Source organism: Felis catus, chromosome B3 (genome assembly GCF_018350175.1).
Source record: "Felis catus isolate Fca126 chromosome B3, F.catus_Fca126_mat1.0, whole genome shotgun sequence".
Classification (NCBI taxonomy): domain Eukaryota; kingdom Metazoa; phylum Chordata; class Mammalia; order Carnivora; family Felidae; genus Felis; species Felis catus.
This window is the reverse complement of record NC_058373.1, coordinates 36,017,874-36,042,263: the sequence shown is the minus strand read 5'-3', so window position 1 is coordinate 36,042,263 and position 24,390 is coordinate 36,017,874. Positions and strand designations below refer to the sequence as shown.

Sequence of the window (24,390 nt, the reverse complement as noted above, 5' to 3'; positions counted from 1 at the left end):
ATTTCAAATGCAATACTATGGTACTGCACACACACAAAATTCTCCAGCAACACAAAGGTGCAAAATGTTGTGATTTAACAAATAATTCAAAATAGTTGTTACAAAGATTTGATGAGCTTACAAGAAAATGGGAATATGCTTCAATTTAGGAATAAAATTATTAAACGTTAGATGTTTTTTTACAAAGGAGTTTGAAATTTTTAAAAAGTCCCACACAATTTCTGGAGCTGACAAATTCAATGAGTAAGATGAAGAAATGCATTAGACAGCTTAGGGAACAGGGCAGATCAGATGGAAGAAAAAATTACTGACCTGAAAGATAGAAATTTAGAAATGACTCAGGAGAACTCAGATTTTAAAAATGAAGAAACCCTACAAGAACTATCATATATGATGAGAAAAACAAACGTAAGAATAACTGGTCCACCAAGAGGAGTAGAAAGGGAAAAGGGAGCAGAGAGTATATTTAGAGAAATAGTAACAATTTCTCAAACCTGGGGAAGGAACTGGGCAAGTCCAAAAAGCTAACAGAACACTCTATTATCTCAATGCAATAAGATGCTCTCCTAGACATTATATTGAACCTGTTAAGTCTTAAAGGCAGCCAGGGAAAAATGAAGGTAACCTACAAAGGAACCTCCATTACCCTATCAGATTTCACAGCACACATTGTACAGACCAGGAGGGTATGGAATAACCTATTCAAAATGCTGAAAAATAAAAGCTGCTCGCCCAGAACACTGTATCTGGCAGATATGCTTCAGGTATGAAGGAGAAATAAAGGCTTTCCCTGACAAAAACAGAGAGTTTAGCACCATTACACCTGCCTTTCAAGAAATGCTGGAAGGAATTCTCCAAGCTGAGATGGAAAGACGCTAATTAGTGACATAAAAGCAAATGAAATTGCATTATACTCTAGTCAAAGGTGAAAAAACAGAATTGGAAAACTGTATTAGAATGATAGGTTAACCACTTAATTACAAAGGCTTAACAAAAAAAGCAATAAAAAAAACTACAACCACTAGAATTCCTCAAAGAATATACAGCAAAAAAGGTAAACTGACATCAAAAATATAAAGGGAGGAGTAAAAAGGTGGAAACTTTATATGGAAATATGGTGTATTTATCAGCATAAAAAGGACTCCTTGGATGTTTTATGTAAGCCACAAGGTAACCACAAAGCAAAAATCTAGAATAGAGTCACAAAACAAAACAAAACAAAAGGGAAACTGAACAAATCACCATGGAAAGCCACCATGTTATGAGGGTAAAAAGAAAGGGAAAAAGGACCAGGAAATACCAAACAACCAGAAGGCTAAATAGAAGATGGCAGTAGTAAGTCCTTAAGATCAATAATTGCTCAGTATAAATGGACTGAATCCATCAATCAAAGGCACACTAGCTTGATTAAAAACAAGACCCAACCATATGCTGCCTATAGGAAGCTCATTTCAACTTAAAAAAATTTTTTTTAAATGTTTATTTAATTTTGAAAGAGACAGCATGAGTGGGGAGGAAGACACAGAGCCTGACGCAGGGCTCAAACCCACATATTGTGAGATCATGACCTGAGCTGAAGTTGGATGCTCAACTGACTGAGCCACCCAGGCGCCCCACTCATTTCAACTTTATAGACACACAGAGGCTCAGAGGGAAAGGATGGAAGAGGATATTCCTCTTCCATGGAAACCAAATGAAAACAGGAATAGCTAGCTATACTTAGACCAGACAAAACAGATATGTAGCCTACAAACAATAAAAAGAGACAGAGAAGATCATTTTATGATAAAAGGGTTAATACATCAGGAAGATCTCACAATAGTAACTATACACACACCCAACACTGAGTCACCAAAATCTATTAAGCAAATACTAACAGATGTAAAGGAAGAAATAGACAACAATACTAGAGGACTTTGGTAGCCCACTGTCAGCAATAAATAAACCATCCAGACAGAAAATTGACAAGGAAATAAAACAACTATACTCTCAAACAAAAATAACAGATGTATACAGAACATTCTATCCAACAGGGGCAGAACACGTATTCCTTTTGAGTGCACATGGAATGTTTTCCACATAACGGGGCACAAAACAAGTCTCAGCAAATTTAAGAAGACTGAAACCACTTAAATTATCTTTTCTGACCACTATGGTATGAAACTAGGAATCGACAACAAAAGGAGACTGGAAGGAAGATTTACAAATATGTGAAACTAACAACATGCTCTGAACAACCCAACTGGTCAAAGAAGAAATCAAAAGGGAAATAAAAATTACCTTGGAACAAGGGAAAATGGAAATAGAGCATATCAAATCTCATGGGATGTAATAAAAGCAGATCTGAGAGGAAAGTTTATAGCAATAAATGCATATGTTACGGAATCAGAAAAACCACAAATAAACTTTTCCCCCAAAGAACTCGGAAAAACGAACTCAAAGTTATCAGAAGGAAGGAAATCATAAATATCAGAGTGTAAATAAATAAAACAGAGACCAGAAAAACAACAGAAAGGATCAACAAAACTAAAAGCTGGTTCTTTGAAAAGGTAAACAAAATTGACAGGCCTTTAGCCAGAGTAAGAAAAAAAAAAAAGATTCAAATAAGAAATGAAAAAGGACACATTACAACTGATACTACACATAGGACCAGAAGAGACTACAATGAACAACTGTTATGTCAATTACCCTAGAAGAAATGGATAAATTTCAAGAAACACACAACCTACCACCCCTGAGTCAGAAAGAAATAGACTATCTTAAAAGTTGAATAATGGGCAAAGGGATTGAATCAGTAACTAAAACTTCACAACATAGAAAACCCCAGGACCAGATGGTTTCACAGGCAAGTTCTACCAAACCTTCAAAGAATAATTAACAGCAATCTTTTTCAAACTCTTGCAAACAATTGAGGAGGCAGAGATACTTCCAGACTCATTCAACAAGGCCAGATACCGAAGTGAGATAAGGACACCACAAGAAAACTGAAGATCGGTATCCCTGATGAATATAAATGCAAACATTCTCAACAAAATATTAGCAAACTGAATTCAAGAACACATAAAAAGAGTTATACACCATGTCCAAGTGCGATTTATCTCTGTGATGCAATACACACCAATCACTAAGTGTGGTTTATCACATTAACACAATGAAAGATAAAAATCACATGATCATCTTAATAGATGCAGAAAAACCACTTGACAAAATACAACATGCTTTCATGATAAAAACCCTTGGTACATGGGATATAGAAGGAACATACTAAGGGCTATATACATCAAACCTACAGATAATACACTCAACACAGAAAGAAAAATAATGAAAGCTTTTCCTCTCAGATCAGAAACAAGACTAGAATCTCTACTCTCAACACTCTTTTATTTTTAAAAATTTTTAAAAACATTTTTACTTATTTTTGAGAGGCAGAGACAGAGCACAAGCAGGGGAGGGGCAGAGAGAGAGGGAAACACAGAATCTGAAGCGGGTTCCAGGCTCTGAGCGGTCAGCACAGAGCCAGAGGCAAGGCTCGAACCCACCAACTGTGAGATCATGACCTGAGCCGAAGTCAGACGCTTAACTGAGCCACCCAGGCGCCCCTAGAATGTCTACTCTCAACACTCTTTTCTAATGCAGTACTGGAAGTCCCAGCAATTAGGCTAGAAAAAGAACTAAAATCCATCCAAATTGAGAAGAAAGAAGTAAAACTGTCACTATTTTTATTTTTTTATGATTTTTTAATTATTTATTTTGGAGAGACACAGAGCATGAGTGGGGGAGGGGCGGAGGGGGAGACACAGAACCTGAAACAGGCTCCAGGCTCTGAGCCGTCAGCACAGAGCCCAACGTGGGGCTCAAACTCAAGATGGCGAGATCATGACCTGGGCCGAAGTCGGACACTTAACCGACTGAGCCACCCAGTCACTAATTTTAAATGATATGATTCTGTATATTGAAAATCCCAAGATTCAACCAAAAAACTGTTGGAGCTAATCAATTATTTCAATAACGTTGCAGAATACAAAACTAACATACCAAAATCAGTTTCATTTCTATACACTATGTGTGAAACATCTGGACAAAAAAATAAACTTCCTGAGAGAATTTTGGGAAGGTGGCAGAGTGGGAGGATCCTGAGTTCACCCTGTCCCACGGACACACTGAAACAACAGCTACATCTATACGACCAATTCTGAAAATGACCTGAAAACTGACAGAACAGACCTTCCACAGCTAATCATAAACAAGTGCAGGGGGTGGAGACATGGCTGGGAACCAGCCTCCTGGTGTAACTAGACACAAACAGGAGGGACATCACAAGCATGGAGAAGAGGATCCCACACCAGGCATCCCTGGCACTGGGGACCCAGAATGGGGAAGAGGAGTCCTTATGACCTCTGATTTTGGAAACCAATGGGCCTTCCTCCCAGGAGCTTTAAAATTCAGGAGACAGGTGACAGGAAACAGTCACAGCCCTTAAAGTGCCAATACACTAAATGGCTAGAGACACAGCACAAAACCAGCAGTCTGAAAAGCCCCTGGGGTTTACACGAAGGAGATAAACTGACTAAATTTAGAAGGTGTGTTGAAGAGGCAGGGATCTGCAGGAAGGAGAGTTCTCCAGGGACAAAAGTGCTGGTGGCCACCATTTCTCTTCTTCTTCAGCTTAGATAGCTGATACTTGCAGGAGCCAGCGCTAAACTCTCCACCTACTTTGCCAGCACTGCATGCCCCACCCTGGCGTTCTCCTGCAGACCTGCCCAAATGCAACTCCCTGCCTCACAGGAGTCACTCCAAAGTGACTCCTGCCCTGAGCCATGGTGGGAATAAGCCCACACACCAACGTGCCCACAGTTTCTGCAGCTGAGCCTCTTAGCTGACTGTGGACGGAGCAAGCCCTACAGCTGTGGCAGAGGCTACGTCCAGACAGCTGGACCGACTGCCGGCCCTGTCCACTAATGAAACCCATTGCTGCTGCAGAGGCCTGTCAACGGTGGGGGAGTAAACTCCCCGGATGCCCACAGCAGGCAAAGCAGGTAAGTGTAACTAGCGGGGCTGAGGGCGATCACAGCTTAGCCCCAACAAGAAGGCACACACAGCCCACAAAGACGTATCCTCTTTGGTTCTGGTGACCAGGGGTGTCTGCACTACAGGGCACCACAGGACCGCTTCTACACAAGGCCACTATTTTCAAGCCAGGAGATATTCCTGACCGACCAATACATAAAAAAAAAAAAAACAGCTAGGCAAAATGAGGAGACAGGGGAATACATACCAAAGAGTAAGACAAACCGCAGAAGAAGAGCTAAATGAAATACACATAATATGCTTTATAAAAAAATCAAAATAACGGTCATAAAGATGCTCACTGGACCTGACAAAAGGCATCTGTGACATCGGCAAGTATAATAGCATTCACATTACAGACTACCAGAAGGAGAAGAGAGAGAGCGAAGGCAGAAAACTCATTTGAAGAAACAACAGCTGAAAACTTCCCCGCTCTGGGGAAGGAAACAAACACCTAGGTCCAGGAAGCAAAAGAGAGTCCCTAACAAGGTGAACCCCAATACGCAGCCAAGAATACTTTACCAGCAAGGATGTCATTTAGAATAAGAGAGATAAAGAGTTTCTCAAAGAAAAACTAAAGGAGTTCATGACTACTAAACCAGCCCTGCAAGAAATATTAAGGGGGACTCTGTGAGTGGGGGAAAAAACCCAAAAGGAACAAAGACTAGAACAGAGAACATTACCAGAAACACCGACTTTATAGGTAACACAATGGCACTAACCTCGTATCTTTCAATAATCACCCTGAATGTAAATGGACTAAATGCTCCAATCAAAAGACAAGACATAGGGTATCAGAATGGATAACAAAACAAGACCCATCTATATGCTATCTACAGGAGACTCATTTTAGACCTAAAGACATAGGCAGATTGAAAGTGAAGGGATGGAGAACCATCTATCATGCTAATGGATGCCAAAAGAAATTGGAGCAGCCATACTTATGTTAGACAAAGTAGATTTTAAACCAAAGACTGAAACAAGAGATAAAGAAGGGCACTGCATCATAATTAAAGAGTCTATCCATCAAGAAGATCTAACAATCGTAAATATTTATGCCCCCAACTTGAAAGCATCCAAATATATATATCAATCACAAACATAAAGAAACTCATTGACAATAATACACTAGTATTACAGACACTCATACAGTACTAACACAGAACGTTAACAACACACTCACAGAAATGGACAGATCATCTAAGCAGAAAGTCAACAAGGAAACAATGGCTTTGAATGACACACTGGACCAGATGGGGACTTAACAGATATATTCAGAACAATGCATCCTAAAGCATCAGAATACACATTCTTTTTGAGTGCACATGGAGCATTCTCCAGAACAGATCACATACTGGGTCACAAATCAGCCCTCAACAAGTACAAAAAGACTGAGATTATATCATGCTTATTTTCAGATCACAACGCTATGAAACTTGAAGTGAACTCCAAGGGAAGATTTGGAGAGACCACAAATACTTGGAGATTAAAGAACATCCTAATAACCAGGAAATTAATGAGGAAATAAAAAAGTGCATGGAAGCAAATGAAAATGAAAACTTAATAGTCCAAAACCTTTGGGACACAGCAAAGGCAGTCCTAAGAGGGAAGTATATTGCAACACAGGCCTACCTCAAAAAGCAAGGAAGGTCTCAAATATACAACCTAACCTTACACCTAAAGGAGCTAGAAAAGGAACAGCAAATAAAGCCTAAAGCCAGCAGAAGAAGGGCAATAACAGAGATTAGAGCAGAAATAAATGATACAGAAACAAACAAACAAACAAAAACCCCCAGTAGAACAGATCAACAAAACTATGAGCTGGTTCTTTGAAAGGATAAAACTGATAAGCCCCTAGCTAGACCTATCCAAAGGAAAAGAGAAAGGACCCAAATAAAATCATGAATGAAAGAAGAGAGATCACAACCAACACCACAGAAGTACAGGCAATTATAAGAGAATATTATGAAAAATTATATGCCAACAAACTGTGCAATCTTGAAGAAATGGATAAATTCCTAGAAACATACAAACTATGAAACAGAAACAGGAAGAAACAGAAAATTTAAACAGACCCATAACCAACAAAGAAATTCAAACAGTAATCAAAAATTTCCCAACAAACAAAAGTCCAGGACCAGATGGCTTCCAGGAGAATTCTACCAGACATTTAAATAAGAGTTAACACCTATTCTTCTCAAACTGTCCCACAAAACAAAAATGGAAGGAAAACTTCCAAACTCATTCTATGAGGCCAGCATTACCTTGATTCCAAAACCAAAGACCCCACTAAAAAGGAGAATTACAGGCCAATATCCCCAATGAACATGGATACAAACATTCTCATCAAGATACTATGAAATTGAATTCAACAGTACATTAAAAGAATTATTCACCACAATCAGGTAGGATTTATTCATGGGCTGCAGGGTTGGTTCCATATTTGAAAATCAATTAATGTGATACACATTAATAAATGAAAGGATTAAAAACCATATGATCCTTGCAATAGATGCAGAAAAAGCAATTGACAAAATACAGTATCCATTCTTGACAAAAACCCTAACAAAGCAGGGATAGATAGAACATACCCCAACACCTAAAAGGCGATATATGAAAGACTCACAGTTAATATCATCCTCAATAAGGAAAAACAGAGAGCCTTTCCCCTATGGTCAAGAACAAGACAAGGATGTCCACTCTTACCATTACTATTTAACATAGTATTGGAAGTCTTAGCCTCAGCAATCACACAACAAAAAGAAATAAAAGGCATCCAAATCAGCAAGGAAGAAGTCAAACTTTCGCTATCTGCAGATGACATGATACTCTATGTAGAAAGCCTGAAAGACTCCAGCAAAAAATTGCTAGAACTAATACAGGAATTTAGCACAGTTGCAGGATATAAAATCAGTGTACAGAAATCTGTTGCATTTCTATACACCAATAATGAAACAGCAGAAAAAGAAATCAAGTAATTGATCCCATTTGTAATTGCACCAAAAACAATTGGATACCCAGGAGTAAATCTAATGAAAGAGGTAAAAGATCTATACCCTAAAAGTTATATAATACTTATGAAAGTAATTAAAGAGGACACCAATAAACGGAAAAGCATTCCATGTTCATGAATTAGAAGAACAAACATTATTAAAATGTCTATACTACCCAAAGCAATCTAAACATTTAATGTAATCCCCATCAAAATACCACTAGCATTTTTCACAGAGCTAGAACAAATAATCCTAAAATTTGTATGAAAACACAAAAGACTCCAAATAGCCAAAGCAATCCTGAAAAAGAAAAACAAACCAGGAGGCATCATGATTCCGGATTTCAGGCTCTTATAAAGCTGTACTCATTAAAACAGTATGGTACTGGCACAAAAACAGACAAGTAGATCAATGGAACAGAATACAAAACCCAGAAATGGACCCACACCTGTAGGGTCAACTAATCTTTAACAAAACAGAAAAAATATCCAGTGGAAAAAAAGACGGTCTCTTCAACAAATGATCTTCGGGAAACTGGACAGCAACATGCAGAAGAATGAAACTGGACCACTTTCTTACACCATACACAAAAATAAATTCAAAATGGATGAAAGACCTAAATGTGAAACAGCAAACCATCTCTTAGAGAACACAGGCAGTAACTCCTCTGACTGGCTGCAACAACTTTTTACAAGACATGTTGCCAGAGGCAAGGGAAACAAGAACAAAAATGAACTACCGAGACTTCATCAAGATAAAAATCTTCTGCACAGCAAAGGAAACAATCAACAAAACTAAAAGGCAGCCTACAGAATGGGAGAAGATATCTGCAAATGACATATGTGATAAAGGGTTAGTATCCAAAACTTATAAAGAACTTAATAAAACTCAACACCCAAAAAACAAATAATCCAGTTAAGAAGTGGATAGAAGACATGAATACACACTTTTACAAAGAAGACATCCAGATGGCTAACAGGCACATGAAAAGATGCTCAACATCACTCACCATCAGGGAAATACAAATCAAAACCACAATGAGTTACCACCTCACGCCTCTCAGAATAGCTAACATTAACAACACAAGAAACAACAGGTGTTGGTGAGGATGCTAAGAATGGGGAACCCTCTTGCACTCTGGTGGGAATGCAAACTGGTGCAGCCACTCTGGAAAACAATATGGAGGTTCCTCTAAAAGTTAAAAATAGAACTATCCTACAACCCAGCAATTACACTACTAGGTATTTACCCAAAGGATACAAAGGTACAGATTTGAAGGGTTTCATGCACCTCAATGCTTACAGCAGCATTATCAACAATAGCCAAACTACGGAGACAGCCCTAATGTCCAACGACTGATGAAGGGATAAAGATGTAGCGCGCGCGCGCGCACACACAGAAGAGTATTAGCCATCAAAAAGAAAGAAATCTTGCCATCTGCAACAACCTGGATGGAGCTAGAGTGTGTTATGCTAAGCAAAGTCAGTCAGTCAGAGAAAGACAAATACCATATGATTTCACCCATATGTGGAATTTAAGAAACAAAACAGATAAATATATAGGAGGGGGGGAAAAGAGGGAATGAAACAAACCAGAGACTCTTAAGGATAGAGAACAACCTGAGGATTGAGGGAGGGAGATAGCCAGGGTATGGACTAGATGGGTGACAGGTATTAAGGAGGGCACTTGTTATGATGAGCACTGGGTATTGTATGTAAATGATGAATCACTTAATTCTACTCCTGAAACCAATATTGCACTTTATGTTAACTAACTACAATTTAAATAAAAATCTGAGAAGAAAAAATAATAGGGGCGCCTGGGTCGCCCAGCTGGTTGTGATCCCAGGGTCATGGGATTGAGCCCCACGTCGGGCTCTGTGCTGAGTGTGGAGCCTGCTTGAGATATTCACTCATTCATTCTCTCTCTCTCTCTTCCTTTCCTCCCTCCCTCCCTCCCCCCCCACCTCTTTCTCCCTGCTCACGCTCTCTAATAAAAAAAATTTAAAAATCTCAAATATTCACAGAAAAAAGAAAAGCAATGACTATAGCAAGCAACAAAGAACACTACATAATAATAAAGGGATCAATCCTATGCACCCAACACAGGAACAATTAATAGACACAAGGGGAGAAATTAACAGTAATACAATAATAATAGGGGACTTTGACACCCCACTTACATCAATGGCTAGATCACCCAGGCAGAAAATCAATGAGGAAACAGTACCTTGAACAATAAATTATTAGGAAAAAGCTTCATCAATGAGGTGAAAAACTTGTCCTTCAAAACCTATAAAACACTGATGAAAGAAATTGAAGATGACACAAGTGGAAAGATATACCATGTTCATGGATTAGAAGAATGAATGTTGTTAAATGTCTATACTACCTAAAGCAATCTACAGATTCAGTGCTATCCCTATCAAAATACTAATAGCATTTTCCACAGAACCGAAACAAATAATCCTAAAATTTGCATGGAATCACAAAAGACCTCAAATAGCCAAAGCAATCTTGAGAAAGAAGAACAAAGCTGGAGGTATCATAATTCCAAATTTTAAGATATACTACAAAGCTGTAGTAATCAAAACAATATAGTACTGACATAAATACAGACACACAGTTCAGCGGAACAGGACAGAGAGCCCAGAAACAAATCCACACTTAAACAGTCGTTTTATCTATGACAAAAGAGGCAAGAATATAAAATGAGGAAAAGACAGTTGTTTCAAGAAATGGTATTGGGAAAACTGGACAACTATATGCAAAAGAATGAAACTGGACCACTTTATTACATCATACAGAAAAATAAACAGAATGGATTAAAGACCTACATGTGAGACCTAAAGCCATAAAAATCTAAGAGAAAACATAAGGAGTAATGTGATGGAATTTGGCTTCAGCACCATATATATGGATCTGTTTTCTCAGGCAGGGGAAACAAAAGGAAAAATAAACTCTTGGGACTACATCAAAATAAAAAGCTTTTGCACAGTGAAAGAAACCCGTCAACAAAACAAGGTTTTCTCCCTAGTGAATGGGAGAAGATATTTGCAAATGATACCTCCAATAAGGGGTTAATATGTAAAGAACTCATACAGCTCAACACCAAAAAAATGCAAATAATCCAATTAAAAATGAGCAGACCACCTGAGTAGACATTTTTCTAAAGAAGACATACAGATCACCGACAGACACATGAAAAGATATTCAACATCACTAATCATCAGGGAGATACAAATCAAAACCACAATGATACATCACCTCACACCTGTTACAATGTCCAGTACCCAAAAGACAAGAAATAACAAGCGTTGGTGAGGGTTCTGTGGTGAAAACAGAACATTGTGCACTGCTGGTGAGCACGTAAATTGGTGCAGCTACTGTGGAAAACAATATGGCAGTTCCTCAAGAAATTAAAAACAGAAATACCAAATGATCCAGGAATTCCACTACTGGGTATTTACCCACCAAAATGAAAACACTAATTCAAAAGATATACGCCCTTCTATGTTCATTACAGCATTACGTACAATAGCCAAGATATGGAAGCAACTGAAGTGTCCATCAGTGGATGAATAAAGAAGATGTGGCATACATACACATACACACACACACACACACACACACACACACACACACACACACACACAGAATGTTACTTGGCCATAAAAAAGAATCAGGTATTGCCATCTGCAAAAACCTGGATGGACCTAGAGGATATTATGCTAAGTGAAATAAGTCAGACAGAGAAAGACAAATAACACATGGTTTCACTTATATTTGGAATCTAAAAAACAAAACAAACAGACTCTTAAGTACAGAGAACAAACTGGCCATTGCTAGAAGGGAGGCGAGTAGAGGGATGGACAAAATAAAGAGGACTGGAAGTACAAACTTCCAGTTGTAAGATAAGTAAGCCATAGAAATGAAAAGTGCAGCAAAGGGAATATCATCAATGATACTGTAATAATGTTGTGTGGTTATTACACTTATCATGATGAGCAATGAGAAATGCACAGAATTGTGGAATCAATATGTTGTACATTTGAAACTAATTGTATGTCAATTATGTTTCAATAAAACGATTAAGTATTAAAAGAAAAGTATAATCGGGGCGCCTGGGTGACTCAGTCGGTTAAGTGGGCGACTTCGGCTCGGGTCATGATCTCATGGTTCGTGAGTTCAAGCCCCGTGTCAGGCTCTGTGCTGACAGCTCAGAGCCTGGAGCCTGCTTCGGATTCTGTGTGCCCCCCTTCTCTGCTGCTTCCCTGCTCATGCTCTGTGTCTTTCTCTCTCTCTCAAAAATAAACATAAAAATTTAAAAAGAAAAAAAATAAAGTATAATAAAGATCACAAAAAAAGAAATCTTTCCTATTCACAATAGCATCATAAACAATGAAATACTTAGGAATAAATTTAACCTAGGAGGTGAGAAGTTTTGTACAACAAAAACTGTAAGACTTCTGAAAAAAAAATCTAAAAAGACACAAACAAATGGAAAGACAGCCCGTGTTCATGTATTGGAAGAATTGATATTGTTAAAAAGTCTATACAACTCAGAACAATCTGCAGATTCCACAGAATCCCCATCAAATACTAATGGCATTCTTCACAGAAACAGAAAAAAAAAAAAAAACTGTAAAGTTTGTACAGAACCACAAAAGACTCCAAATAGCTAATGAACAAAACCAGAGGTATTGCACTTCCTGATTTCAACTATACTACCAAACTACAGTATTAAAAACAGTATGGTACTGGCACAAAACAGATACAGTGACAAACAGAATGGAGAGCCCAAAATTAACCTTGGCTTATACATTTAACAATATACATTTAAACTGACATTTGGCAAGGTGGCTAATAGCACCAAATGGGGAAGAGACAGTCTCTTCAACAAATGTTGAGAAAACTGGATAAACAGATGCAGAACAATGAAACTGGACACCTATCTTACACCACTCACAAAAATTCACGCAAAATAGATTACAGACTTGACCTTAAGAACTGATACTATAAAACTCCTCCTAGGGAAGAAGCTCCTTGAGACTGGTTTTGGCAATGATTTTTGGATATGACACCAAACAACAAAAGCAAAAATCAACAGAAGGGATTACATCAAACTTAACGAATAACGTGGGTGTCTGAGTCAGTTAAACGTCTAACTCTTGATATTGGCTCAGGTCACGATCTCACGGTTCATGAGTTTGAGCCCTGCATCAGGCTCTGCACTGACAGTGTGGAGCCTGCTTGGGATTCTGTCTCCCTTTCTCTCTGCCCCTCCTTTGCTTGCTCTCAATCTTTCTCTCAAAATAAGTAAAAAAAACCTTTTGAACAACAACAACATAACAATACAAAAGGCAACCATTTCCCAAAAAATGGAAGAAAATTTTTGCAAACCGTACATCAGATGAAGGGTTAATATCCAAAATATACAGAGAATTCATACAACTCAATAGGAGAAAAACAACCTGATTTAAAACTGGGAAGAATAACTAAATGGACATTTTTCCAAAGAAGACATACAGATTGCCACCAGGTATACGAAAAGATGCTCAACATCACTAATCATCAGGGAAATGCAAAAGAAACAGCAGTGAGATATCGCCTCACAGCTGTTGGAACAGCCATCGTCAAGAAGACAAGAGTTACAAGCGCTAGCAAGGATGTGGAAAGAAGGGAAGCCTTGTGCACCATCGGTAGGAATGGAAAGCGGTCCAGGCACTACGGACACAGATGGAGGTTCCCCCAAAAATTAAAATTAGAACTACCGTAGGATTCAGACTTCTGTGTATTTACCTGAAGAAAATCAAACACTAACTTGAAAAGACATCTGCACCCCTATGTTCGCTGCAGCACTATTTACAACAGCCAAGATATGGAGACACAACTGAGGTGCCCTTCAGTAGAGGAATGGATTAAAAAATGTGGGGTATACAGACACACGCTGGAGTATTAGCCACGAGAAAGGAGGACATCCTGCCATTTGCCACATGGATGGACCTTGAACACATTATACTAAGTGAGGCAAGCCAAAGGCAAATACTGTATGATACCACTTATACGTGGAATTTTAAAAAGCCAAACTTTTGTAAAAATAGAGAAAATGGTGGCTATCAACGGATGGGGTTGGGGACACAAGACAGACGCTCTGAAGGGTACACACTTAAGACACTGTAGTAAGTAAGTCCTAAGGATCTAACACACAGTACACTGACTACAGACAATAATATTGTATTACAAACATCAGACACCCTAAGACACTACAGTTTAATTATTCTAAGTACTATAAAGAAAGGATAATTATGTAATATGACAGAGATGCTAATTATTGCCATAATGGTAATCATATTCCAATATACAAATGCATCAAATTATACACATGGTATTATACGCTCTTACATAATATTATATGTCAAATACATTTCAATAGAAAAAAATGAACAGAATTCTTGGAATTGTAAAAATGAAACAGCAGTAGAAAATAAAAAGTAATTTGACATTAAATTGATAATGTCTTTTTTGTGTGACAACTGTAATATCCACGTATTAAATATGCTCTTCTAGACACTTAACTAAAAAACATAGCTTGGAGACAACATAAATTAGAAAAAGTAATACTGAAAAACATGGTGAAATCGACATTCTTAACCTAGGCAAACATACATTTTTCCCTGATTAAATCAGGATTTCTTTGGAGGTTGATTTTTTTTTTACCACAATGCTAGTTTAATCTATTTTTTTAATTAACAGTGAAAGTGTAATATTAACCCACAAAACCCACTTATTTGTTACTAATAGTGGTGAGCAATGTCATAGCTGTGTTTCTAGAATGCTCCAGAGCACTAAAGTTTAATCGTATTTCAGTAGATGTTACTGGATTTAACCTTTCCATTTCTTATTTTTATTTTTTTAAATTGGCATACTGCTTAGCCTTTTTTTTTTTTTAATGTTTATTTATTTATTTTGAGAGAGACGGAGAGAGAGAATCCCAAGCAGGCTCCATGCTGCCAAGCACAGAGCCTGAGGCAGGGCTCCAACTCATGAACCCTGCAATCATGATCTGAGCTGAAACCAAGAGTGGACGCGTAACCAACTGAGTCACTCAGGTGCCCACCCCCTCCCCCCCACCGGCTTAGTCTTTTGAAAATACATCTTAACAGGATGTTTGTACTACGATAGGGGGATGAGGGATAGTAGAATTTGTTTAAAGTAAAAGTATGATGTTGAATCCACAAGTACACATAATAAAGGGAAACGTATGGGCAATTGATGTCTTGCTCTCCTTAACCTTTATGAAGACTAACTGGTTAACTGGGTGCTCAGTAGCTGACATCCTGACCAGGTGTTATCGATATTGTACAGGTGAAGAAACAGATCGAGAGGATTAATGACTTGCTCAAGGACCCCAACAGCATAAATGGTGGAGATCATATTTAAACCCAAGCCTGAGCCTGGCATCAAAGCGCTTAACCAGTTTGTTAATGGCTGTGTCTCATCTTTAAAGTTTAAATAAAAATTCCTCAGCCCTAGATACTTTTAGATGAAAATTTTATTTTGTTTGAAGTTCTATGCCCATTGTGGAGTCTGAACTCAGGACCCCAAGATCAAGAGTTGCATGCTCTACCAACTAAGCCAGGTACCCCTTAGTTGATAATTTTTGATGTTTTGCAAAACAGGAAAGTTTTGTACTTTCTTACTGATTTCTATGACTTTAAATACAGCCTTTGGGTACTTTGGGCCTCATATCTTCTCCTAATCTGACATTTTTTCCATTTTGGTTATGGTGATTTTATTTTTATTTGAATTCAAATTAGTTACCATATAGTGTAGTATTGGTTTCAGGAATATAATTTAGTGATTCATCGCTTATGTACAACAACCAGTGCTCCTCATAAGGGCCCTCCTTAATGCCCATCATCCATTTAGCCCATCCATCCCCCACCTTCCTTCCAGCAACCCTCAGTTTTTTCTCTATAGTTAAGAGTCTCTTATGGTTTGCCTCCCTCTCTGTTTTTATCTTTTCCTTCCCTTACTCTATGTTCTTCTGTTTTGTTCCTTAAATTCCACATATGACTAAAATCATACAATATTTGTTTTTCTCTGTTTGACTTATTTCACTTAGCATAATACATTCTAGTTCCATCCATGTTGTTGCATATGGCAAGATTTCATTCTTTTTGATCACCAAGCAATATTCCACTGTGTGTGTGTGTGTGTGTGTGTGTGTGTGTGTGTGTATCTTCTATATACCATATCTTCTTTATCCATTCATCAGTTGATGGACATTTAGGCTCTTTCCATAATCTGGCTATTCTTGATAGTGCTACACTGTAAACATTGGGATGCATGTGCCCCTTCAAATCAATTCAGCAAAGTCACAGTATATAAAATCGACACACAGAAATCTGTTGCATTTCTATGCATCAATAATGAAGCAGCAGAAAGAGAAATCAAGGAATCAGTCCCATTTACAACTGTAACAAAACCTTAAGATACCCAGGAATAAACCTAACCAAAGAGGTAAAAAAAAAAAATCTGTACACTGAAAACTAGAGAATGCTTATGAAAGAAACTGAAGAGGACACAAAGACATGAAAAAGCATTCCATGTTCATGGACTGGAAGAATATTGTTAAAATGTGTATACTACCCAAAACAATCTACACATTCAGTGCAATCCATATCAAAATAACACCAGCATTTTTCAGAGCGCTAGAACAAACAATTCTACAACTTGTATGGAACCAGAAAAGACCCCGATTAGCCAAAGTAATGTTGCAAAACAAAACCAAAGCTGGAGACATTATAAATCTGAGCTTCAAGCTGTATTACAAAGCTGTAGTCATCAAGACAGTGTGGCACTGTCACAAAAACAGACACATAGATCAACGGAACAGAATAGAGAACACGAAATGGACCCACAAATATGTGGCCAACTTATCTTCAACAAAGCAGGGAAGAATATCTAATGGAAAAAAGACAATCTCTTCAGCAAATGGTGTTAGGAAAACTGGACAGCGACATGCAATATGATGAAACTGGACAACTCTCTTACACCATACACAAAAATAAATTCAAAACAGATAAAATACCTAACGTGAGACAGGAAACCATCAAAATCCTAGAGGAGAAAACAGGCAGCAAACTCTTTAACCTCAGCCGCAGCAATTTCTAAATAGTCATGTCTCCAAAGTCAAGGGAAACAAAAGCAAAAATGAACTACTGGGACCTCATCAAGGTGTTTTTAAAAATAAAGTTAATTTTTGGGAATGCAAGCTGGTGCAGCCACTCTGGAAAACAGTATGGAGGTTCCTCAAAAAACTAAAAATAGAACTACCCTACGACCCAGCAATTGCACTACTAGGCATTCATCCACGGGATACAGGTGTGTTGTTCCGAAGGGATACAGGTGTGCTGTTTCAAAGGGGCACATGCACCCCCATGTTTATAGCAGCACTATCAACAATAGCCAAAGTATGGAAAGAGCCCAAATGTCCATAGATGGATGAATGGATAAAGAAGATGTGGTATATATATATACGATGGAGTATTACTCGGCGATCAAAAAGAATGAAATCTTGCCATTTGCAACTACGCGGATGGAACTGGAGGATATTATGCTAAGTGAAATTAGTCAATCAGAGAAAGACAAAAATCATATGACTTCACTCATACGAGGACTTTAAGAGACAAAACAGATGAATATAAGGGAAGGGACACAAAAATAATATAAAAACAGGGAGGGGGACAAAACAAAAGAGACTCATAAATATGGAGAACAAACTGAGGGTTGCTGGAGGGGTTGTGGGAGGGGGGATGGGCTAAATGGGTAAGGGCACTAAGGAATCTACTCCTGAAATCATTGTTTCACTATATGCTAACTAATTTGGATGTAAATTTAAAACAATAAAAATGAAAAATAAAGTTGATTTTTAGAATTATTTTAGTTTTATCAAAATATTTTGAGCATAGAGAGTTCCATATACTTCAGGCCAGTTTCTCCTACTTTTAACATATCAATATATTTGTTACAATTAGTAAACCAATACTGATATACTGTTATTAACTAAAGTCCATATTTTATTTAGAATTCTTTAGTTTTTATCTAATGACTTTTGTCTTTCCCAGGATCCCATCTAGGAAACCGTATCACATTTAGTCATTGTGTTCCCTCAGGCTCTTAAGTATGATAGTTTTTCAGACGTTTGGTTATGGTTTCTTTGGCTTATAGTTTTCAATTTTAATGTAATCAAATATATGAATCTTTTCCTTTATGTTCTGTGCCTTAAGAAACCTTTCATATACACTTAATAAACTCCCATTTTCCTCTAAAATTTTAGACTTTTCCTTTTCATATGATGTATGATAAGGACAAAATTAAAAACATTGTTTCCCCATTTCCGTGTGGATAGAAAACCAATTGTCCCAGTACTATGTTTTTTGAAAAGGTACTCTTCCCTCTCTCTGTCCACCCCCTCCCTATCTATAAAGCCGTACCTCTGACTTACCAAGGTCCCATACGTATGAGAGTGGATTTTTGGATTCTGTTATATTGGTCTATTTATCTATTTGTTATGTCAGTAACACAGTTTTAATTCATCCAGCATGTATTTATTGGAGTGTCTCCTATGTGCCAGACACTGTTTTAGGCATAAGAAATGCAGTGGCAAACCAAAGTTTGTGTCCTGCATGGAATTTACATGTAAGTAAAGCCTGTTATATTTTAGAAAACTGTCTTCATTATTATTGGTCCTTGATCCTTCCATGAAAATTTAAGGTCAACTTGTCAAATTTCACCAAAACCCCTACTGGAATATCGATTGAAATTACACAATTTGGAGAGAATTACCCATTTTAAAATCTTTCCATCTGTGAATATGGTATATCACTCCATTTAGGTTGCCTTTGATGTTCCATAAAGTTTTGTAATTTTTAAGGGGCGCCTGAGTGGCTCAGTCAGTGGGCATCCGACTCTTGACTTTGGCTCAGGTCACGATCTCATGGTTTGTGAGACTGAGCTCAGCACTGGGCGCTGTGCTGAGGGTGCAGAGCCTAGTTGGGATTCTCTCTCTCTCTCCGCCCCTTCCCCGCTCTCACTCGGTCTCTCTCAAAATAAATAAATAAACTTAAGAAAATTTTAAATAATGGTCATGCATATCTTATTAGATTTACTCCTTGAAACAAAATGATTTTTGTTGCTATTGCATAAGGTGTATTTTTTTTAATACTACATTTTGTAATTGACTTTGGCAGATCACAGAAATGCTGCTATCTTTTGTGTATTAATCTTGAATCTAGCTACCTTACTGAACTACTTATTACGTTGTTTTGCCTATGGATAATCATATTACCTATGAATAAAGAGAGTTTATAACTCTCCAATTTAATAACCTTTTCCTTTCTTGTCTTATGGAGATAGCTAAACTCTAAAATAGTAATTGAAGCAGAAGTAGAGAAAGGAGATATCCTTATTTGTGCCTGATTTTAAAGAGTAGGTTTTAAAGTTTCACCATTAGGTATGATGTTTGTGGGGCATCTTGGTGCTCAGTTGGTTGAGCATCCGACTTCAGCTCAGGTCATGATCTCACAGTTTAGGAGTTTGAGCCCTGCGTCAGGCTCTCTGCTGTCAACACAGAGCCCGCTTCAGATCCTCTGACTCCCTCTCTCTGCTCCTCCCCCACTTGTGCTCTCTCTCTCAGTCTCTCAAAGGAAAAAAAAAAGCAAAAAAAAGTATGATGTTTGCCATAGATTTTTAGTAGATACCTTATCAGGCTAAGGAAGTTACCTTCTCTTCCAATTTTCTAAGAGTCAACATGAATAGTTACTTATTTTTATCAAGTGGTTTTTTTGAATCTATAAGAATTTCATATAGATCTTCCTCTTTAACTCGTTAATGAATTATTTTTAATAGATTTTATGTGGAGCTATCCTGTTTAGTCACGATATACCGTATTTTCATACACAGTACTGCACTCAGTTCATTAATCCTTAATTTTTTTCCAGCTTTACTGACATAATTGACATTCACATTTTATTTTGGATTTTTGTGTTTCCATTTACAAGTGAGAAGAACTTATACTTTACCTTTTTTATACCCTAACATTCAGGTTTTGCTGCCACAATTATAAAACAATTAGGGGATACAAAATATTGATTTAAAAGACTTCTAATTAATATAGTTCAACAGAGTGATATTTTGTTTTACTTTGTGTTGATGTGTCATATTTACCAGATCAGTTGTTTTTGTTTTTGTTTTTTTTTTGAAGTACACTGGAGATGGGGTGGAGGGGTGGGGTGTGACTGTGTTTTGGACTGATCCATTCTGACTTTGGAAAGGTTTGAATTTTTCTTTTTTGTTTGAATTTTTCAATAGCTTTAAAATGTATTCCTTTTCCACCCAAATTCCACTATAAGTGCTTCTCAGATTTGGATGAAAACTCATAATAACTTTTATTTTCAGAAAGCTTGATATTTTTTAAGCTCTTTTAAAAGTTTGGGATATTAAGATATGTTCATATTTGTGACTAAGAGTGATCCAAGTGGGTCCCTAAACTGAGGGATTCCCTTTAAAAAAATTTTTTTTAATATTTATTTTTGAGAGAGAGAGACATCACAAGCAGGGAAGGGCTGAGAGTGAGGGAGGGAGACACAGAATCCAAAGCAAGCTCCAGGCTCTGAGCTGTCAGCACTGAACCCAACATGGGGCTCGAATTCAGGAACCGCGAAATCATGATCTGAGCCGAAGTTGCATGCTTAACTGAGCCACCCAGGTGCCCCCTAAACTGGGGGATTCCAATGGAGATGTTTGGTCAGGGATGATTATGAAATAATGACATTGACTACACCACCTTTCTAGGAAACTACGTGAATTCCGAGAAGGAAATAGTTGATGGAAAATGTAAAGATAATCATTTTTGATAGGAGGAATTACATTTAGGTTTCATATCATGTAGTAAAACAGTATGTACACGTTTTAGACAATTCAAAATATCGAAAATTTAAAAAATATCAAAAATAAAGAAGTTAAGATCCTGATGAAAAGAAATGAAAGATGGCACAAATAAATAGATATTTTGGGGGCACCTGGGTGGCTCAGTAGATTGAGTGCCTGATTCTTGATTTCAGCTTGGGTCATGGTCCCAGGGTCATGGATGGAGCCCATCAGGCTCCGTGCTGAGCATGGAGTCTGCTTGGGTCGGTCTCTCTCTCTCTCTCTCAAAATAAAAAAAGAAAAGAAGGATATTTTGTGGTCATGAATCAGAAGAATTGTTAAACTGTTAAATTCATATTATCAAAATGTGCATACTACTCAAAGCAATCTATAGATTCAAAGCAATCTCCATTGAAATTCCAATGGCATTTTTCACAGAGATGGAACAATCCCCAAATTCGTATGGAACTACAACAGACCCTGAATCGCCAAAGCAATCTTGAGAAAGAATAAAGCTGGAGACTTCATGCTCCCTGATTTCAAACCATAAATCTACAGTTACCAAACAGACGTTGACATTAAAACAGGCACACAGATCAATGATACAGAAATAAAGCCATTCATATATGCTCAATTAATTTATGACAAAAGAATATACACTCAGGAAAGGACAGTCTCCTTAATGAATGGTGTTGGGAAAACTGGACAGCCACATGCAAAAGAATGAAAATGGACCACTAGCTTAAACTTTACACAAAAATTAATTCAAAACGGGTTAAAGACTTGCCTGCAACATAAAACTCCCAGAAGAAAACATAGGCAGTAAACTACCTGACACTGATCTGGGCAATGATTTTTTTGCATCTGACTCCAAAAGCCAAGGCAAAAAAGCTAACGTAAACAAGTGGGACTACATCAAACTAAAAACTTCTGCACAGCAAAGGAAATCATCAACAAACTGAAAAGGCAACCTACTGAATAGGAGAAAAATTTATAGTGATGCCTGGATGGCTCGGTCGGTTAAGCGTCCAACTTCAGCTCAAGTCATGATCTCGTGGTGAGTTCTAGCCCTGCGTCGGGCTCTGTGCTGACAGCTCACAGCCTGGAGCCTGCTTCGGATTCTGTGTCTCCCTCTCTCTCTGCCCCTGCCCTGCTCGTACTCTGGTTCTTTCTCAAAAACAAATAAACATTGAACTCATACAACTCCGTATAAAGAAAAATCCCATTAAAAATAGGCAAAAGAGGGGCGCCTGGGTGGCTCAGTCGGTTAAGCGTCCGACTTCAGCCAGGTCATGATCTCGCAGTCCGTGAGTTCAAGCCCCACATCAGGCTCTGTGCTGACAGCTCAGAGCCTGGAGCCTGTTTCAGATTCTGCGTCTCCCTCTCTCTCTGCCCCTCCCCCATTCATGCTCTGTCTCTCTCTGTCTCAAAAATAAATAAACGTTAAAAAAAAAATAAAAAAAAAATAGGCAAAAGATCTGAATAGACATTTTTCAGAGGCATGCGATGGCCAAAAAAGCACATGAAAAGATACTCAACAATACCAATCATTGGGGAAATGCAAATTAAAACCAGAGTAAGATATCGCCTCACACCTGTTAGAATGGCTATCATCAAGAAGACAAGAATACTAAGTGGTCATAAGGATGTGAAGAAAAGGGAACACCTGTGCACAATCGGTGGGACTATAAATTGGTGCAAGCATCTTGGAAAACAGCATAGAGGTTCCCCCCCCCCCCCCAACCCCAGATTAAAAGTATTGCTACCATAGGATCCAGCAATTCCACTCTTGGGTACTTATCAGAAGACAACAAAAACACTAATTCCAAAAGATGTATTCATCCCCGTGTTCATAGCAGCATTGTTTACAATAGCCAAGACATGGAAACAACCAAAGTGAACGGATAAAGTAAATGTCACTTACAGAGGAATATTACTCACCTGTAAAAAAGTATAACATCTGGCCATCTGAGACACATGGGTGGGCCTTGAGGGCATTATACTGTGTAAAATAAGTCAGAGAAAGACTACTGTATGATCTCACTTATATGTGGGATCCCACAACAAACAAAAACAAACCAAACTCCTATATCCAGAGAACAGATTGATGGTTGCCAGAGGGAGGGATGGAATGGGTGAAAGGGGTCAAAACTTACAAACCTTCAGTTGTAAGTCACTAGATGTAATGTACAACGTGGTGACTATCGTTATTAATGTATTATTTCCTCCTTAAAAGTTGCTAAGAGTAGACCTTAAAAGTGGTAACTGTGGGGGCGCCTGGGTGGCTCAGTTGGTTGGGCCACTGACTTCGGCTCAGGTCATGATCTCGCGGTCCGTGAGTTCGAGCCCCGCGTCGGGCTCTGTTCTGACAGTTCAGAGCCTGGAGCCTGTTTCAGATTCTGTGTCTCCCTCTCTCTGACCCTCCCCCGTTCATGCTGTCTCTGTCTCAAAAATAAATAAACGTTAAAAAAAAAATTTAAAAAAAAAGTGGTAACTGTGTATGGTGATGGATGTTAACTATTAACTAGACTTCCTGTTATCATCTTGCAACATATACAAATATCAATTATGGTATACACCTGAAATAAAAGTTATGTCAATTATACCTCAAAAAAAAATTTAAACTAAATATAGAATCCAATACCAATTTTATTAAGCTTCAAAAGATACACGATGGCAATTCAGCACCCACACAGGCAGCAGGTGCATCAAGATGTCTTGAACATTTTAAGGGCAAGTTTTAGACAATTTCCACCCTAACACAGGATGCCTGAGTTATAAAAAAAAAAAAAAAAAAAAAGAAAAAGAAAAAAAGAAAAAAAGAGAGAGAAAAAGAAATTGAAGTGGAAAGTTTCCCTAAATTCTTAACAGATCTTCTGTACTTAAAATAATAGTTGCTTACCTCTTAGGCTGTGTCGGGATTAAATGAATCCTTGTAGAGTGTGGCTCAATCCCTGGGATATAGGCGCTCAAATGCTACTGCTCTCCTAACAAGCTTCTCTCTTCCTCTTAAATCACTTATTTTATCCGAGACGCTGCGCTAAGCAAGCGAGCCCTCCGGGCTGAAACTTAGCTCCTGCGCTCCAAGTGGTCACAGCCCGCTGGGGGAGGCTGCCGACATCATTAAATGCCTAAATACTGTTACATGGGATACAGTACGTGGGAGTGACGTCCATTTATCTAGATAACTTTTTCCTACAAATATTTTTCCTGTTCATGAGCCCTGCGTTTCAGCTGAACCAAGAGAAGACGCCACTCCCAGCGCGGACCCACCAACTTTTCGAACTCGCTAACAAGCCAGTCACGCCTTGTGCGCAGGCGCCCTGGTGGTCATCGCAGGAGCTTCTCGCTCCGCCTCTTCCGCCAGGCGCGGGCGCCGATTGGTCCGCGTGACC

The 24,390-nt window shown here is 38.2% G+C and overlaps 1 protein-coding gene across 15 annotated transcripts in view; it reads right to left on the bottom strand.

Moving 5' to 3' along the window:
* Window positions 1-24,362, bottom strand: part of LOC105260622 — a 66,506-nt gene extending 42,144 nt beyond the window's left edge. For 5 of the 15 annotated variants that reach the window (XM_045059112.1, XR_002742872.2, XR_006599048.1 and 2 more), the window contains exons 1-2: window positions 23,898-24,254; window positions 22,937-22,997 (exon numbers count right to left, since the gene is read on the bottom strand). In XM_045059112.1, the coding sequence (XP_044915047.1) occupies window positions 22,937-22,955 (19 nt within the window). In that variant the 5' untranslated portion in view covers window positions 22,956-22,997; window positions 23,898-24,254. The other 10 variants (XR_002742875.2, XR_002742868.2, XR_002742871.2 and 7 more) reach the window with 10 other exon arrangements.
* Window positions 24,363-24,390: the final 28 nt, after the last annotated feature.